Source organism: Microtus oregoni, unplaced genomic scaffold, assembly GCF_018167655.1.
Source record: "Microtus oregoni isolate MIOR12 unplaced genomic scaffold, Mior012 000016F_ref0000370, whole genome shotgun sequence".
NCBI lineage: Eukaryota > Metazoa > Chordata > Mammalia > Rodentia > Cricetidae > Microtus > Microtus oregoni.
Genome location: NW_024543075.1, coordinates 24642788 through 24662502, shown reverse-complemented (window position 1 = coordinate 24662502; position 19715 = coordinate 24642788). Strand labels below are relative to the sequence as shown.

Here is a 19715-nt window from a genome sequence, read left to right as displayed (position 1 = left end):
CTGACTTTTTCATGAGTTTATCCTTACATGGTGACTACTGACATCAGGCTCTAGACTAACTAGACTAACTAGAGCCTCAGGAATAAATTGTGAGGAACAGAGAATTGGGACTGCTGCCTCTAAGAGAGAAGGAGGCTGGAGATGGATTGAATCCCAAGGACTATGGACTTACTCTATCATGATTGCATAATAAACCTGGATGAAATCCTCGAGAACTAAGAGAGCCTCTGATGAGCAGGTTGTTGTGCAGGGAGGCACTGGGAAGGGGATAGAAGCCCTGAGCCCTCATCTCCTTGCCCTGTGTGCTCTGTGTGCCTTTTCATGTGCTGTCCATCTGTAGCATACCATGGCTGTAAGGTGCAAGTTCCTCAGTCTGTAAACTGCTCTAGTGAATGGAAAGCCAGAAGAAGGGCTGGAGAGTCCCTGTCAGTTGAAGGTTCCCAGGCAGAAGTCCTGTTGTGCAATTGCATCTGGATTGGGGCATTCTTGCGGGCCCGAGTCTTAACCTAGTGGGATAGCCTATGCTAGTACTGCATACTTAGTGCCAGAGTTGAACTTAATTGTAGGCTACTCAATTGGAAATTTTGTTGTTGCTTGGAAAATCAAATAAGAATCAGCATAAATTCTTTCCCACTCCAGATACTACCTGATCCTGGCCTTTTCTGTGCTTCAAAGTTGTTTACATTGTTCATTTGATGTATTATAAAAGGTTTTCCACTTGCTCTTAAAATTTGTCTATTATTGTGTTTCCAGGAAACACCCCTTCCAAGGTTGGCTTTCATCTGTTTGATTTTGTGGTTGTCTTTCTATCGATCAGTGGAGCTGTGGAAGAACGAAGGAATAATTTTCTCGATGACATTTAATGTGTTGGCAGGTGACCCTGATTGCATTGCATCTTTGTTTCATAAGCTCTGAGCTCTCACACTTTCTCATGAAATGGACTCATTGCGCATGAAGCAATTTTCAGCCCTCCTGTGGAAAAATTTCCTTTTAAAGGTAAGTGGAGGTATCTGTGGAGCCAGAGAGGAGTTGACATCTCTTCTGCCACATTTGATTGTAGTTCATGTCCTTGCTTTTGTTCCAAGGCTGACCAGCACTGCTTAGTCTGAAGAACCCCCTGAGAATCAGTAGGATAGAGTGACTTTTGAAATGCGCGAGGAAGAGTCGGGGAAGCTGTTCTCACTGTAGAGTGAAGCAGAATAGTTTAGGTCTGTGTTTTGTGCCCTTACCTGCACACAGGAGCACACGTATGCACGTGTTCATGTATGCACTAACACAGTCCTCCTGTTTTTTTTTTTGTTGTTGTTGTTGTTTTTGCAGAGGCGGAACGTGGTTGGCTTAGTGGTGGAAATCACCTTGATATTTCTGTTGTTTGTGTGGACTTTGACTATGCGCAGAATTTCAAAGAAGACATTTGTTCAGCCTGTGACTTTTAATCCTATTCCCCTGACATTACCCAAGTTCCTTAATACAAAATTTGAATATGAATTGGCTTATGTGCCTTCTGGAAGTGATGCGGCAAGAAATATTACAGAGATGGTGAAAGAAGATTTAAATTTCAACTTTACAGGTTAGAAATTAAAACACTTGAAGCACTTCTCTGAAATGTTTTAGTATGACTCAGTAGCCTTCATAAGTCATGCATTAATATCCCGAAGAGTTTGTTCAAATGTCTTCATGGCATAATCACATTGAAATGTAATATTTAAAATCAGATGACCCAATTAATTTCTAGTTCTAGAATTATAACTATTCTTTTTTTATGATTATGCTATGAAAAAGCTTTTGTGTATGTATACGTGTGTGCATGTGTGTGTGCCTGTGTATAAGACAGGTGTGGAAGTCAGAGGACGTTTTGCAGACAATGGTTCTCTCCTTTAATTGATGCTGTCACCCAGCTTGGCACCAGGTGCCTCTGCCCAGTGAGTCATCAGCCCTGTGACTATACATTCTGACTTAAAAGTATGTGATTTTGTATTAAGTATTAGTATACAGCAGACACATTTTATAGTGCACAGATTTCATTCACATCACTAATTTATAAAAATAGTATTTAAGAACAATATATATCTGAAAGGAAATATAGTGTAGAATTATAGCAGATAAGTCTTTTTGTTGTTGTTGTTGTTGTTGTTTGTTGTTTTCGAGATTTTGGGGGGGGGGTTCGCTGTAGCTTTGAAGCCTGTGCTCTTGTAGACCAGGCTGGCCTCAAACTAACAGCGATCTGCCTGCCTCTGCCTGCCGAGTGCTGGGATTAAAGGTGTGCACCACCACCACCCGGCTAAAGAGACAACTCTTTACCAAATATATTTCTGCATATTAAATTTTGCTTGTCTGACACTGCTAGGAGCTTGGCGTCTGTGCCTCCAGTCCTGTCACGTGGCTTATGTCACTGTGGATTTATTTTGGTATATACTTTTAAAGCTATGCTATATACAGAGTAGTGATAGCAAGGCAGTGGACTAGAGTTCCTCTATTTATATTAAGTACAGCAATAATTTTGCAACCATCTGTGGATAAAAGTGCTATGCAGTTAGGGGATCGTGAGTCCAGGACCCGGAAGAGCCACCTTGAGGGGACAGTGCCCAGGGGGCAGACTTACCTACTGTGTTTCTGCCTTCAGAGGTAGAAATTTCCCATATCTTCATAGACTTGGTTATGTCCTCATCTGATAGTTTTGCTATTAGAACTGCCCACTGGGGATTTGGGGTGAAGGGGGCCCACTGTGTCTCCAGTAATAGACTTCCTGACCTCTACTCTGGTCACAGACCAAAAATGTCTCTGAGACTCAGTTCTAAGCAGTGATTAGCAGTGCCAGGACCCAGTCACCCCCTACCCCCAGCTCCCCACCCACACGGCGTGGGGATGGTTTGACTGTAGACTAAAATCGTCCAGGGACTTTGTGTGGCTCATCCCAGCTGTCCACTGGGGGTAGTCTCAGTCTCATATACAGAACCAGGAAGGTATTTGTCTGTGTCCCTGAGACACACTTGTCTCATAGTTACACCAGACCCTGCAGCTGACTGATGTAAGATTCACGTAGTTGACCTTTGCCGTAGATTAGATCAACCCTGTTGGTATACAAGGGGAAAGGTACCAGTGGGGTTTGCTGACCTCAGTCTTTGCTATGGAATCTGAAGCAGCCCTGCAAGTTGGCTTCAGAGCCCTCATCCATGGACCAGGAAAGTATGGAGCTTTCCCAAAGAGCTGGATGAATGAAGCCTGGGTCTGTCTGAATGCCTAGCACATTTCCTCCCTGCACAGGGGTTTGAGCTTCTTTGTGGAAATTGATGAACCAATCCTGAAATTCATACAAAAATATGACTCACCGTTAGCAAAAATAATATCGAGAAGCTTTGGACACATGCACACATAATGCGCACACGCGTGCATGTGCACACACACTTTTGGTACAAAAGTAGATGTATAGATCAGTGTTTATAGAATTGAGCTTCTAGAGATAAACAGATACTGACATAGTAAATTGATGTTTTGAAATTATTTCAAAACTAAACCATGGAGAAAGAATAGTCTTGACCTATTTAAAAGCAGAATGTTCCACATACAATAGAATATTGTTGACTTGTTTACTTGAATTTTATGGAAAAATAATTAAAATTGGGCCAAAAATCTAAATATGAGAGCCAAAACTAAAAAGGTCTTTTAGGTATAACCAAAACAAATGAACAAACAAACAAAAACCATGAAATGCAATAAAATAAAATTGAAATATTTTCCAAAGGAAGCTATCAAGAAAATGAAAGACAGCTAAAGGTTGAGATAAAATATTTGTGGACTATCTATATGATAGTGGGCTTGTAACCGAATTATAGAGCATTATTAATAACCTAGTCATGTAAAGACAAATGTCTGATTCATAAAACAGCAGAAGGTCTGAGTAGACCCTTTGCTGAAGACTGAAGATGGTATCCAAATGACAGAGGAGTACATGGGAAGATGTACGGCCAGCTCACCATCAGGGAAATGTAAGGGAAGACACAACGAGATGTCACTCGTAACTGGAACAGAAAGATTGATTAGTGTATGGAGCAACTAGGACAGACAAAAATATAGTGAATATTTTAAGTTGATGAATAAAGTATTGATATCATTTTACAAAACTCTAGCTATTTGGATGAGTATGTTGTGGAGTCCTCTTGGCCTTGATTTGTTTTCCTCTGGTTGATGTTTCGTTGTTGCTGTTTCGGAAGGTCTTTCTCAGGACTCTGTTGTGCTAAGCCAACATCCCACAGCTGAGCCACAACCCTAAACTATGCTGACTGAACTCAGCCTCCATGTGACTATTAGCTATTTGGGTACTTATTTCCTACGGCAAGCCTGTTGACATATTTTGTTCATTTCCTGTTGAGCTGACTTATTCTCTTCCTTGCTTACAACTGTTACAGATGTAGTTGTTTGTTAGACATATTGTGTATCTATTTTGGATTCAGTCTGTGACTTGTCTGTCCACTAAATGTTATCTTGAAAAATAGTGATTTTTTTAAAAAAATGTCATTAAGCCCAATTTATTCATTTTTTTAATTTGTTGCTCTGTCAATGCAACTTTTAGTCAGTGGTTTCCATTCTGTGTGTGTGTGTGTGTGTGTGTGTGTGTGTGTGTGTTTGTGTGATGGGGGGATAGAAGCCTTGCATTGCGTGCTAGGCAAGTGCTCTACCACTAAATTACAGGCACAGTCCTTTTCTTTTCTAAAGAACTATTTAAAAACTTATATTTTCTTTAAAATCATGAATACAGTCTTTCCATTATCTTATGGAAGAAGCGCTTTTGTGTGTGTGTGTGTGTGTCTTTATGCACTTACGTATGACATATTAGTAATTTATTTTTTCATTTGTTTTCCATACTCCAGGCGTATATTAGGTACTGGTCTGACTGTCATTGGTTAAGTGGTATGTTTGGAATTTTCACAGTTGTGACAGGGCTGTGTTTTCTGGTGCCAAGAAGAACAAGCATTAGACCTTTCACGTTTATGTGGGCAACTTGGACTTTTCTTTTCACAGTTCGAGGCTTTCCTTCAGAAAAATCTTTTGAGAAATACATTAAGTATGAAAACAGGTCTGCAAATGTGCTGGCTGCCATTGTGTTTGATCACGTGTTCAAAACCAATGATGAACGATTACCACTTCAGGTGAGAAAGTTTTATTTAAAGACCTGACAGTCATGTTTTTAGCTTTGAGAGTTTTTAAATGTGTGTGTGTGTGTGTGTGTGAATGTGTATGTGTCTCTTTGTGTGTCTATATGCATGTGTATGTCTCTGTGTGTACATGCTTGTGTGTGTATATGCATGTGTGTCTCTCTGTGTGTACATGCTTGTGTGTGTATATGCATGTGTATCTCTGTGTACATGCTTGTGTGTTGTTGAAGGCTAGTGTGTTTACTTATTGATTTTCTGACTGAGTGATTAGTCTGTTGTTGAAAATGGAGTTACTGAAGTTCTCAGTCACAATTGCAATATAATCTGTGACTTCTCTTTAGTGTACTCATGTGCATATGGATCCATGGAACCTCTGATATTGCCTGGATAAGTATTTACAGTTATTTTATTCTCTTGACACATCAATACATTTATAATTGTCCAATGTCTATCTCTTTTTACATTTTTTTTAGTCAGGGCCTCACTGTATGCATGAGATTGGCCTTGAACTTCTGATCCTCCTGCCCCAGTTCTCAAGTACAGGGGCTACAAGTATGCATCAGTGTGCACACTGTATGCTCTTTCTACATCTTTTGATTTAGGTATATCTGAATCTAAGCATGCTCTTTTCTGGTATACATTTGTCTACAGTGTCTTTTTCTCTTCCCTGCAATTTTGTTTCTGTGTGTTCTTAAAAGTGACTCTTTGAGGCAATATAATTTGTCTTTTATCTATCCATGTACTCTGTTTCATTTCTCCCATCTTGATGGTGGCATTCTAGTAGATTTGTGTGAGTGTGTGTGTTGCGTGTATGTGTGTGTATGTGAGAGAGAGAGGAGAGATGGGGGAGAGAGAGAGAACAGTATGTAACTTTATAAATATGTGCTTATGTGTGTCTATGTACATGCATGTGTGCATACATATGGAGGTGAGGGGCTGACGTTGGTGTCTTCCTCAGTTGCTTCTATACCCCAGTTTTTGAGGCAGGGTCTCTCACTGAACCCAGAATTTGCTATTCAGCTAGACTGTCTGGCTTATAAGCCTTAGGGATTTTCTTGTCTCAATATCCTCAGTGCTGTGCCCACAGGCTCATGCTACCACACCTAGCTTTTTATATAGATTGTGGAGATATGAACTCAGTTAATCATGTTTGTGAAACAAGTACTTTACTGACTGAACCAGCTTCCAGCCCCTCTAGTAGATTTTGAAAAATATTTTTATATTTATTTAATCCCTTTTATGTGTATGAATGTTTTGCCTGCATGCATATATGTACACAGCATGTATATCTGTTACCCCAAAGGTTAGAAGAGGGCAGTAGGCCCCCTAAAATTAGAGTTATGGATGGTTGTGAGCTGCCACATGGGTACTGAGAACTGAACCCGGGTCCTCTACAAGATCAACAAGAGTTCTTAACCTCTGAGCCATTTTCCCAGGCTCTCTAAGGTTTGTTTTTTTTTTCTCACTCAGCAGGCAGAATAAAGGTGGGACTAGAAAGGAACAGTCACGGTGCTGACTCTTGCACCCTTGTTGCATATGGAGATGATAGAGAGGATCTGTGGAATTTATTTTGCACTTCAGCTGTGGTTATAGCTTTGCAGTGTATTAGTTGTTCCATGCCATAATGATTCTGTTGGTTTTCTGTCCCCAAAACAAACATATTTAATTAAAAAACAAAATTTACCTATCACTGCTAATCTTTGGTTTAACATGTTTGTCTTTGACTCCCATTCTAGGTAAAATATAATTTGCGCTTTGGTCGTCTCTATAATCCTTACAATCCCTTTCGTCCATCTATGGACCCGCGAGCAAAGGACTGGAACACATCGACTCTCTTCCCACCCCTGCCTTCTCTAGGACCCCGGAACTTACATGAACACGATGGGGGGGACCCTGGTTAGTTAGCAGATCTTTAAATGCACTTTATTTTTACTGTGTATGAGCAGTCATTAGGTGTGGGCTTTCTTTTTTTCCTCTGCATGAACAAGATGACTTATTTATTCATTACAATTTATTGTGGTTTAAATCTTATTTTTATTAACAAACATAAAATTTGATACTATTTTCTTTATTTCTCAAATTAATTTTCTTGTTTCTGTGCATTTATATCATTTTAGTGGATAATTTGTGCCTCTCTTGGCTCAATATATGTGTACATATATAGACATCTCTCTATATAAACATATGTACATATGTATAGGATATATATGTATGTTCCACAAACATATATATCTTATATATTTATGTTGATGAATATCAGCTTTTTATCAGGTCATGATGATAAATTTAAATTTGTGATACAAATTACCTGGAAGGAAGAAAAAAGTAACACCAGTAAGACCTTTGTGTTAAATATCAGGTCCTGAGAATATTTTTCAATTATTCAATAGGAGACAAAAACTATGTATGATTTTACTATTATCAGTAAAATCAAAAGAGTAAAAGTCATCCAAACAAGTACATTGTTCAGAATGTATCAGACTGGGTTGTGGAGATGACTCAGTGGGTAGAGTTCTTGTCTGGATCTCATCGCCTATGGAAAGGCTGGCATGGGTGCTGGAGATGTGGAGACAAGCAAGCCACTGAGGCTTGCTGGTCAGCAGTAATAGCCAAAGCGAGGCGCTACAGATTGACTGAGAGACCCTGTCTCAAATAAGTGAGGCAGAGAAGTGAACCTCTGACTTCTGCATACTCACGCATGGGTGCACGCACTCGCGCACACACACGCACACACACATTCTCTTACCCACCTCCCCCACCCCCAAATAATGTGTCAGCTTGACAGGTTGATGTGGCTATTAAAATAATCACAAACTCTGGTATGTATATAGAATTAAAGCTGTAGAAAATATATGTAGATCTCTGTAAAGATTTGAGCAGTTGTCACTTTAGAGTTGAAAGATTATGAAAGATAAAAAGATTATTTTATCAAAAACACTTAAAATATTTTTCTAACTATAAGTTTAGAATGAGTCTAATCTCTTAAAATCAATACATTGCATCTTAAAGGTTTTCTTTGAGAAGAACATAATAGGAAATGCCATAATATTGGTGGAATAAAAGTAGTTTCACCAAAAATATAGACGTGATCTAATAATGATAGATGGACCATTTATCATCATGGTTATTGACTTTTTTATGTAGAATCTGACTATGTAGCCTGACGTGAGACTTCACTATGTGTGCTGTGAATATGTTTTATGACCGTTAGTTTTTAAAGAAGCTGTTTCAGCCAATGGCTTAGTAGAGTAAAGCCAGGTGGGAAATCTCAACAGAGATAGGGAGAGTAGGTGTAGTCAGAGAGATGCCATGTAGCTGCTGAAGGAATAACATATGGTTACCAGCAAGCCACAGCCTAGTGGAAATACACAGATTAATAGAAATGGGTTAATTTAAGATATAAGAGCTAGCTAGGAATTTGCTAGAGTCATTGGCCAAACAGTGTTGTAATTAATATAGTTTCTGTGTTATTTTTCTGGTCTGGGTGGCTGGGAAACAAATGAGCAGTCTCTGCCTACAGTAGCCCAGGCTAGCCTTAAGCTCATTATGTAGCATAGGATGTCTTCAACCTTGGGATGATCTTCCTGCCTGACCCTCCCAAGTGTTAGGATTACAGGTATGTGCCACTATCTCCAGACTGAAAAGGTACTTTTGAAAAGAGTTTCTTTTTTCCATTTTAAAAAATAAAAGCTTTTAAAACAAGAAAGAAAAAAAAAACCAGAAAAATGTAAGTTGCAAATGGGCATCTCTAGTAAGTTAATATTTTAAATTGAAATTTGACATTTCTTTTGCTTTTGTAACTTGGCCTGCTTTTCTGTTTGGTTGGTTGTTTGTTTTTGCTTAGATTCTTTTATATGTGTTAAACACTTTGGGTCATGTTTTTTAATCTGATAGAGATTAAGAAAAGAGTCATAAGCTCTGTATCATCACCAAAGTGCTGTGACACCAGTTCTTAGGACTTTGATGCTCATCTGTTTTGTGTCACCATGACTACCTGAGCCTGAGTGATGTTTATCTGGATTGGCCACAGCATTCCTTCCTGTTTTTGTCTCCTCCCAGCTGCACAGCAACATAGTGGAGAAGCAGAAAGTTTTAAATGCTGAAAGGGCGTGCATGCGACCAAGGGGCCAAGGGGCAGTGAGGAGCCAGGCTTACTCACTTTATAATTGAGGCTTACGGGAATTAATTCACACCCCCAGACTTGTCCACTCCATGAAATCATGAGGCTGTCCCGATGTCAGTCATAACCTGGTCATCCCCATGTGGCTCCCTCTGCATTACCACACTGGGACCCAAGTCTTCAGCAAATGAAGTCCATGAAGCAGCAGACCATATCCAAACAGCAGCTGCCTCAGAAAGGCTGAGAATGGTGGTGGGTGAGAGGAGCAGAGCAGAATTTGCTACAAGAGGTTTTAGTTTGGGTTTGGTTTTTAGTTTCTGGCTGGCCTAGAACTTGTGTAGACCAAACTGCCCTTGAACTCACAGAGATCCACATCAGCTCAGTTTCCCAAGTGCTGGGATTAAAGGTGTGTGCCACCATGTGCAATCCATGAACTTTACAGGTGAATGTCAAGTTTGATGTCTACCTTTAATGGCGTTTTAAAGTGCACACTACAGTGTTATTAACTATGACTACATTATTGTCTATGTCTCTACACATAGTCTATGATATATACACTTTTTGGTTACACTATCATTGTAATGAGTTTTAAAATCAATGCATATAAAGGCTCCAGCTTTGATCTTTTTTTCTGTAGATTGCTTTGGTTATTTGTTGGTCCTTTCAGGTTCCACATAGATGTTTATCTAGTCTCCTTAGACATGACCTTTAAATAGTATTCATTTTCCAAGCCCCAAAATAGTAGACATCTTTTCATTTAGGTGTGTTGCCTTTGTCTCCCCAGTGTTTGCAAGCTTTTCCTCTCCTTGGATGTTTGTGTTGACTTTACTCCTTTTGATGTATTGTAAATGGGATTTACTTCTTGTTTAGAATTTCCTTCCAATGACATATCTCAGTGTGTAGAATTATTTTAGCCTGTTCCAGGGTGGCATAGCAAAATGCCATGATGCTTATAATAGAAGGTTGTTTCTCACCAAGCTCCCAGCGCCCACAGACTAGATCTCTGGTCAGGGCTTGCTGTGTGCTTCCCAAGTGGCAGCTTTTTGCTCCATCCTTGGAGGGAAGACTGGTGGTTGTTGCATCACATAGGAGAGGGAGAAGCAGGGTAAGGACTAGACCACTCCCTCCCTTCCTTTTTCAGAGCAGTCCATGTGGGTGGAATACTTAGAACCCAGGTCTTACCTTTTAAAAATATACCAAGTATTAGATTTCAGCATATGAATTTTGGAAGGACACAGGCATAAGAATAGTTTTGTTTAATATTTTTAAATTATCATGGTTGATAAAGATCTACATAAAGTTATAGTATTATTTTCATTCACTATTTTAATTTTGAGGACAGCAGTAAGATTTCATGTGTCTCAAATCACAATTGGTATTTGTAAAATTGCTTTGTTAAGAGTTTTGCATTAGCAGCCGCACATGTGGCTCAGAGGCTAAGAGCTCCGACTGTTGTTCCCGAGGTCCCGGGTTCGAGAACAGCTCGCCTCTCTATGTAAATAATGGGGAAAAAAGAGTTTTGCATTATCTGAATTGCTCCTGTCATCTCCCTGGCCATATGGTAATACCTTGAAATTAACAGTCTTTGTTTTTTTTGTTGTTTCTTTGTTTGTTTAGGATACATCAGAGAAGGATTTCTTGTTGTGCAACATTCTTTAGATAAGGCCATCATGGTGTATCATAGTGGTAGAGCGGCTGAAGACATGTTTGCTAACGCCACCATTCATGCGAACCGATTCCCATACCCTGCTTTCACCCAGGACAATTTCTTGTGGTCTTTCATATCCATGTTTCCGTGGACAATTTTATTTACATTTACTCAAATGGCACTTGTCATTGTTGGGACCATTATGATGGAAAAGGAAAAGCGATTAAAGGTAATTTCATTTTATTTGTAGTACTGTGGGGCAGTAGAACAGGTATGTGCAGGGGGTTTTTGTGCACGCTTTTCTCTGCTAACGAATATCCCATGGAAACAGCATGCAGATATGGGCTGGCTGGAGTGTGCATGATGCCATCAATGAGTTTTCTGTGTTTTTGATATTTAGAAATAAATTCTTGATTTGTCTAAATGAGAGAGAACATTATATAAAGAAGTCAAATATTAATGCCCCCAAATTATCTATGGAATGAGATGAGCAACAAAGAAATAATCAGACAAGGTCTTGAATTAGATAACTTAAAATATACTTTAACTACTCATCCTGTGGTCTTCTTTGAGATGGTTTTCAGTATGAAGTAAATCAAGATGGTGTTATCAACAATTGTGGCTATAAAGTCAGAAAGCTGTTAAAGCACTTATCTGTCCACTAATTTGTTTAATGCTTCCTTACTAATTACCTCCTTTGTTCCAAGGACTTGGTGGCTTTGTTTAAAACCCTGGCTTTATCAGTAACTCACTCTGTGATCATCCTCTGTTTCTCTAGATGTAAACTAAAGACTGTAATAGCTGCTTTTGTAGTTAGTGCGGTAGTTAAATGAGATATTATTTTTAAAGTGTCTAAAACAGTCTATAATCATCCTACAACTGGTAGTTTAGAAAAGAGAAGACAGACTCTTTGCTTACACATTGTTCAAAGTCTTGTAATGATGTAAGTTAGTATGTGAAATGTCAATCATCCAAGTAGGTGTTTACCAGCTGGACATTAGAGAGAGGGTTAGTGTCTAGAATATGTTAAAAAAATGCAAAAAACTAAACATCAAGAAAACTGCCCGCCGGGCGGTGGTGGCGCACGCCTTTAATCCCAGCACTCGGGAGGCAGAGGCAGGCGGATCTGTGTGAGTTCGAGACCAGCCTGGTCTACAAGAGCTAGTTCCAGGACAGGCTCCAAAACCACAGAGAAACCCTGTCTCGAAAAACCGAAAAAAAAAAAAAAAAAAAAAAAAAAAAGAAAACTGCCCAATTTTTTTTTTAAAAAAAGCAGAGCATGGAACTAAGCAAAATTTCCAAAAGATGAAATATAAATGACTAAAACACATTTTTTAAAAGTTCAATATTCTTAACTATCCAGTAAAATTCAGTTAGAACTACTTTGAAAATTCATCTTATCCCTGTTAGAATGGCTAAGATAAAAAAAACACAAAAAACTAATGAAAACAAATTTTGCCATGTTTATAGGGAAAGTCACTTAATCCTTGCTGGGGGGAATGCAAACTGGTGCCTCCGCTATGGAAATCAGCATGGAGGTTCCTCAGAATTTGGATCTGCCACAAGATCTCACTCTACCATCCAAAGGGCTCTATGTCCAACTACAGAGATACTTGCTTTTCCATGTTCATTGCTGCTCTGTTCACAATAGCCAGGGGAAAAAGTTATTCTTGAAGTACAGAGGTGGTTTTGCTCATTCTGAGCAGTGGAGAATAAAGCGGTTCAGTAGGTAGACACCACCAGAGGGAGGGGTTGAAACTGGCCTGGTGGTGAGCCTACCAGTGTCGCCTCTGGAAAGAGCAGCTGTGGAGAGAGGTGTGGAGGCCTGGATGACGTGAAGGGAAAGCCAAAGATAGTGAGTATTGTAGTTTGTATGCATCACCACTGCACATTCTTTTCTGCTTCTTTTTACTCACTTAAAAATGCAAAAAGCGTTCTTAGGTCTCAGGATGGACAGAAATGACACATGAGATTGATTGGTTCATGGGTCATTATCTACTGACAAAGCTTGGCTATTACGGCAAGGCAAGATTAAAGGTAAGAAGATAATTTGAAGGTGATTCTGACCCAGGGAAAGGCAGGGGGAAACTGCCCTGAGTTGGGTTAGTGAATGTACAGACAGAGATTAATGTATGGAGCTGATCAGGAAGTAGAATTCAGTGGGCGTGCACATGTACATGATTGACTGCAGATTTTTGAAATTTATCTTTCAAGGATTTTCCCATGCATCAGGTTGTTGTTGAGACACTTGGAGCTGTCAAATGATGTCCAGCTGAGTAAGTCTGTTGATTCCCAAATGAGCAGTGATACTTGGGTTTAATAGAGACAGATTTCATGAGGGCATTCATCATCCTCTTTTTCCTTGGCTAAGGGAGTGAATCACGAGGCCCCAATCTTCCATGCTGGAAACCTCAGCTTTATGAGTGTAGCACAACGCATCCCATCAATCTTCACCATTCCTGCCGCTGTAGTGTGAAGTGTCACTCCTCTGTGCTTCATCTCTGAAATGGAGACAGTCATGACCATGACCATGTCAGTGCACACTGAGCAAGCCAGTCTTTTTCCCTTGGGTGTTACATGTGGGAATGAATGTAAACCCTGTTTCTTCCCATCCCCTCATGGCTCCTCTGCCTCTTCCATTTCTGGCAATGCTGTCTTCTAGCTGTTCAAGCTTTTGTTAGTGTTTCACCAATTCTCTTCAGTTTTGCCAACTGCCGTCTGTCCCTCATGTTATTTCATGTCCATCCCTTGCCCCTCAGTGAGAACGGCTCACTTTGAATGGCCCTTTAATTTTTTTTTTCTCACTGTAAAGCCTTTCTCCTTCTTCCCTAGCTGGGAAATAATCTTTTTCAAATGTATTTTTAACTATCAGCCAAAACAGCCAGTTTATTCTTTCTGTCACAGAAACTTAAACTATCCAGTTTAAATTAGTTAAGTTACTATTAGTTTTGTTTTATTTAATTAAAAATATTTTCATTGCTAGGTATGGGTGGTACACAGCTTTAATCTCAGCACTTGAGATACAGAGATAGGTGGATCACTGTGAATTCAAGGCCACCCTGGACTACATAGGGAGACCAAGTCTTAAACAAAATAAAATTAAAAAATATTCTTTGAGAATTTCATGCATCATACTTTGGTTATAATTATACCTCCCTATCTTCCAGATCCACAGCCTCTTTTATACCCACCCAACTTTATGCCTTCATTAAAACAAAGCAAAACAAAAATAATTAACAAAATCCAGTTTGTGCTCCTGTCCCTTTCAAATCATTGTGCTGTCTCTATCCCAAAGGCTAGTGATATTTTATAGTGTGGAAGCCCATGTTAGTGTTAGCTCACTTTTGGAACATAAATAGAATTGTGCAGTAGTGACTCTCTTGCATCCGATAGTCATCCATATAGTGTTCAGTTGTAATCTATACAAGTTGTTTCAACAGATGGAATGTGGCAACAGCAACGAACCCTTGTGACTGTAATTATACTGGATAATAATTATGTTATATTGAATAATAATTATGTTATACCGGATGATAATTACGTCACACTGGATAATTGCACTTTGAAACTTCCTCCTTCACTTTATTTGACGCTGCTGCTGTTAGTGTGCCTATATGCAATTTACTCCTTATTCATTGTATTTTATTAGACTTGTAAACATAATGTCTTTATCTCATGGTTTCCAGTTCACCCATTTTCTCATGAGCAGTCCTATTTCTCCTTTGCCATATAAGACCACTGCAACTTAACACATGACCCACCTTTTTCATCTTGTGCTGTCCCTGTCTTGGTTTCAGCTGAGGTTGTTCTCCTGTCTGAGGCTCCAGAGGGGTGAGATTCACTTCTTAGCTCTATGGCTGTGAACAGAATTCAGCTCCTTCTCAGAATTACAGGACTTGATGTTGACCAAAGCAACTGAAAAACTCAAGTGCAGCAGCCTCCTTTATGGGGTCCAGTGTAATTCCAGGCACAAGAGTTCACTCTTGGCACATCCCACTGACTGAAACAAGTTGTGTAACCCACTTACACCAAAGAGAAGTAACCAGAAAAGAACCTGAACACCAGAAGACACAAGCGACACAGTCACCCTGGAGGCTGTGTGTGAAACATGGTAATTTTTAATTGAATTCCAGACAGTGCAACGTTTACTTTATTGGGAACTTGATAATCTTGCATGCCTGGATTTTTGTTTTGTTTTGAGGCACACTTAGGTACCCTGGAAACAGTTTATCCTTTGAGACCTTCTCTCACTCTTATTTTCAGTGCTAAGGATGGAACTCGGGGCCTTGCATATTCCAAGGTAATACTCTTCAATTGAATTATAGTCCCAAATTTTGATTTTTTTTAAAGACAGGCTTTCAAATATAGTACAGGTTAACCTTACACATTCTCTACAGCCCAGGATGGCCACTAAATCATAATCCTCCTGATTCTGTTCCCTAACTTCTGGGATTATAAGCGTATGCCATCACACTCAGCTCTTACTTTATAGTCTTTTGATAGGTAGAACGGCAGTAGGATTTCTTCTAAAGCTTTGGTTCTCAGTTTGTGGCAGTTTTGCTTCCTTGGTCACTTGGCAATGTCCGGAGGAAATTTTCACAACTAAGATAGATATTACTTCCAGCGGGGTTGGAAGAAATTATGGATACTGTCGAATATCCTACAGTGCCCAACATATTGTCCAGTAATGAGAAACTGAACTGTCAGCATCAAAGTCGAGAAACCTTGATATGCATTGTCGCGCCCGCCTTGACCAGCAAGGAAGACGCAACACCGGAGCTCTTCTTGCAAGCAGTTTATTCAGGACCTTGTTCACAGCAATCTTTCTCCTTCTCCTTCTCCTTCTCCTTCTCCTTCTCCTTCTCCCTCTACCCTCTACCCTCTACCCTCTCCCTCTCTCTCTCCCCGGGCAAACCTCTCCCAGCCTTTAAAAAGGCATGGGCCGCCAACCCCGGATTGCCACGTGGGCACTGCTCATAGGTCCACGCATATGCAAGCAGCTGACGATCATTGCATGATAATAGCATGAGTCAGGCCTTAGCCATATTAGGAGTTGATTATCAAAGAGCACTCGCTTTCGGGATCGCGGAGGGCAGAAGCCAGCACCATCAGGTGCGGCTCCACACAGCTCTCTACAATGCATAAAGACACAGGATGATGTTCGACACAAATTTTCTCAGGAGTATTTAGGTTGAGAATCCAGGTCTAGGCCTACTACATTGGGCACACTACTAACATAAACTCCATGTTAGTGCCTTCTCTTGACTGGGGTTATTGTGGTTTGATTCAGCCTGGCTAGGGAACTGGACCCCTACCCCCCCCCCCCCACCACCACCTCAACCTTGCCTGTGTTGCTGCTGTCCTGGCCTGGGGTATATTGTCATGAGTTGTAAGATGGAGATGCTGGGAGCAACATCGAAAGGTGTCTGGAGCACTTACCCTGCTCACCTCTGCCCTCTCTGGGCTTACTCTGTCTCTCACCACGGGCTCTGCTTCAGTGCCCACTCCAGTCAGCGAGGCAGTTACTCGCAATTAGCTGAGCACTGGGTAGACTCCTCTCCCAAGTTCACCTTGCTCTTTCCTTCTTGTCCTTGCATAAAGAGTGCAAGCATGGTTTTCACTGCACATGTGGACTAAATCCAGAGCCGTGGTCAATTGTAGGCAGCGATGAGCACAGGCTAGTGGCTAAAACACTGCCAGAACCCACCCTGACTCCTCTAACCTGGTGTGTGCTTACTTTTCTCATCAACATGACAGAAACAAGGACAGGGTGGTTTGTTTTGGTTCCTTGTTTAGCAGCTGTCATTTCATCGTGTGGAATGAGCAGGAGCTGTGGTGCTGTGGTGAAACAACGCAGCTCACATCACAGGAGAGAAAGGGAGTTGGGGGAGGAGAAGGCTCCTACCTGCCATCCTTTTCCAACAGTGTTGTTGTATTATGAATCAAATGAGAAACCCATCCATAATGATCACATTGTCTCTAGAGACAACCCACATACCTACCCAGAGTGCACTCCGCTAGTCTACTTCTCAGTCCAACTGGTTTGACAGTTGAGATTGGTCCTTATACCTAGGCGGGAAACTGCTTTCTCGCGCACCCTCATCAGGGTGCACCACAACAGTCTGTAAGTATTTCTTATATGGGGGCGTCCGCCCGATGTTCAGAGCATTCTCTCATGGGAGACTCCCACTCCAACCGTAAGCTTAGCAAAACTAAACACAGTGGTAGGACAGTTTTGTTTCTTTTGAATCCTGGTCTCTCGTGTCCTAAAAGTCAACTTCTCATTTTTGTGCTTCCCAAATAAATAGCCTCCTTTATAATTATCATGAATAATGTCTTTAAAGACGTTTCTAGATACTTTTCCTAGCATTGTATTTTTGTTATATTACACTTTCATCTTTCAGGATTTTAGACCATGGGAATTTTAGACTTTATAGATTTTGATCATTTTTTTCAAACTCTCAAACATAAAGAGGTAAATCCTATACTATGATTAAATGTATTCCTAATGCCACCCCTCTATGCAGCGTTCTATTCCCAATGATGCTTGACAGTTAATGCTATCCCTCAAAAGGATCCGATTCACCTAGCAAGGGACCTCTGGGTGGTCCTGTGAAGGGCTATCTGGATTAGGCCAGCAGAGATGGAAAGACCTGCCCACAATGGGCAGCACTGCTCCATGGGCTGGGGTCTTGCTGGACCTGCAGAAAAAGAAGGGACTGGCTGGCTGAGCAGTCGTCACACCCAGACATTCTCTATGTCAGTGTCCCATGATGCTGCCTGTGTCCATGGCCAGCAGAGGTTGGTGACTCTCTACCGGTGCAGGGTGGGACAGCCCCTCCTTTTTTTATGAACCATTCTTTCATCAAATAAACTGCCAAACTGAATTGTCTTAAGGTTTTCCTTTGTCACTGGCCTAGGGAAAAGACACACAGAGGCAGCTGGAGGAGGCAGGAACAGGGAGTCCTCCAGAAGGAGTCGTAATTCTGTTGCCTCTCAGTCTAGCTTCTGATCTGAAACTGGCTTTATTTTTTCCTACATGTTTGTACACACGAGGATGCCTGTTTCCAGCAAAGGCCAGGCAGGGTGTAAGATCCCTGGAATTGGAGTTACAGGTGGTTCCAGCATTATGAGGGTGCCAGAACTGAATCTGGGTCTCTGGGTCCTTTGCAAGAGCAATGTGCTGGTTGGCTCTCTCTCTCTCTCTCTCTCTCTCTCTCTCTCTCTCTCTCTCTCTCTCTGTGTGTGTGTGTGTGTGTGTATATATTACTTGACACAAGCTAAAATTGTTTGGGAAGAGGGACTCCCATCTGAGAAAATGCCTCCATAAGATTGGCCTATAGGCAAATCTGTGGGGCATTTTCATGATTGATGGGGGAGGGCCCAGCCCATTGTGGGTGGTGCCACCTATGGACAGGTAGTCCTGAGTTGTATAAATGATGGAGGAAGGTCATTGGCTAATAAAGGAACTGCCCTGGCCCATTTTATTGGTTAGAGGATAGGTGGGAGGAGAAAACAGGACAGAACGCTGGGAGGAAGAGGAAGTGAGATCAGAGACTCACAGCTCTGCTCTTGGGAGCAGACGCCTGAGAGAGACGCCATGCCCCGCTCCCGGGATGAAGCTCCGACCCAGGATGGACTAGGCTAGAATCTCCCCGGTAAGCGTACCTTGGGGTGCTACACACAGATGATTAGAAATGGGCTAAATTAATATGTGAGAATTAGCCTAGAAGAGAATGGGCTAAGCAGTGTTAAAAGAATACAGTGTCCGTGTAATTATTTTGGGGCATAAGCTAGCCGAGCAGGCAGCCGGGGTGTTGGGGAGGCAGCCCCGCGCCCCTTATTACTACATATAAGAAAGCAGGCTGTGCAAGCAATGGCAACAAGCCAGCAAGTAGCACTCTGTAGTTTGTTATTTTTTAGTCTACTTTTTAGGACTTTTGAGGGGCCTGCCACCCAGCTCCCAAATAAAACACAGGGAGTCGTATTCTTTCTCATAAATGCCTGACTAGCTTGGTTTGTTTCTAGCTCCTTCTTCTTATCTTAAATTATCCCAACTACCATTTGCCTCTGAGGCTTTTCCTTTCTCATGTCTGTATGTCTTACTTCCAGCCAGTCTGTGACTGGTTGGGTGGCTTGGCGGCTAGTGGCTGGCCCCCATTGTCCTCCTCTTGTTCTCTTGCTCCTCCTCCTTTTCCTCCCAGATTTCTCTTATTTACTCTCTCTGCCTGCCAGCCCGGTATAGGCTTTTACCTGCCTCGCTATTGGTTGTTCAGGTCTTTATTAGATTATTAGGTGTTAACAAATGTAACACATCTTAAAATATTCTACACCAGCACCCCCAAGGACTCTGCATCAGCTCTTTCCTCCAGTCCTCTCTGAATTTCCTCAGTGATGGAAGTATAACCTGAGAGGCGTTAGCTAAAATCAACCCTTTTCTTCCCTAAGCGGTTTTTGGTTGTGGTATTCTATCACAACACTAGAAACCCAGTGCTCTTAACAACTGGGCCATCTCTCTAGGCCCCTGGACACTGTAGGATGAAGCAGTTCTAGTCAGTGTTGACTTGAATAAAGGTGGCTTCGTGCCCATAAGACTTTATTTATAAAAATTTAAGATGGTAATCAACTCACAGGTCATAATTGGCCTAGCCCTGCTCAAATCTACAATGGAATTGAAATGTATTTACCTTCTGAGTTTATTATTTCCTAGAAGCAGGATATAATGAAAAGAAGATTAATCTTGCTTATCTGTTTTTTCGAGACAGAGTTTCTCTGTGTAGTTCTGGCTGTCCTG

The 19715-nt window shown here is 41.1% G+C and overlaps 1 protein-coding gene across 1 annotated transcript in view; it reads left to right on the top strand.

Annotated features, from left to right (window-relative positions):
* The first annotated feature begins 817 nt into the window (after positions 1 to 817).
* LOC121457937 (phospholipid-transporting ATPase ABCA3-like) overlaps positions 818 to 19715 on the top strand; it is a 95949-nt gene continuing 77051 nt past the window's right edge. Inside the window, exons 1-5 of the mRNA XM_041667023.1 lie at positions 818 to 996; positions 1321 to 1570; positions 5020 to 5147; positions 6890 to 7049; positions 10891 to 11150. Of these exons, the coding sequence (XP_041522957.1) occupies positions 937 to 996; positions 1321 to 1570; positions 5020 to 5147; positions 6890 to 7049; positions 10891 to 11150 (858 nt within the window). The 5' untranslated portion in view covers positions 818 to 936. The remainder of the gene's footprint in view (positions 997 to 1320; positions 1571 to 5019; positions 5148 to 6889; positions 7050 to 10890; positions 11151 to 19715) is intronic.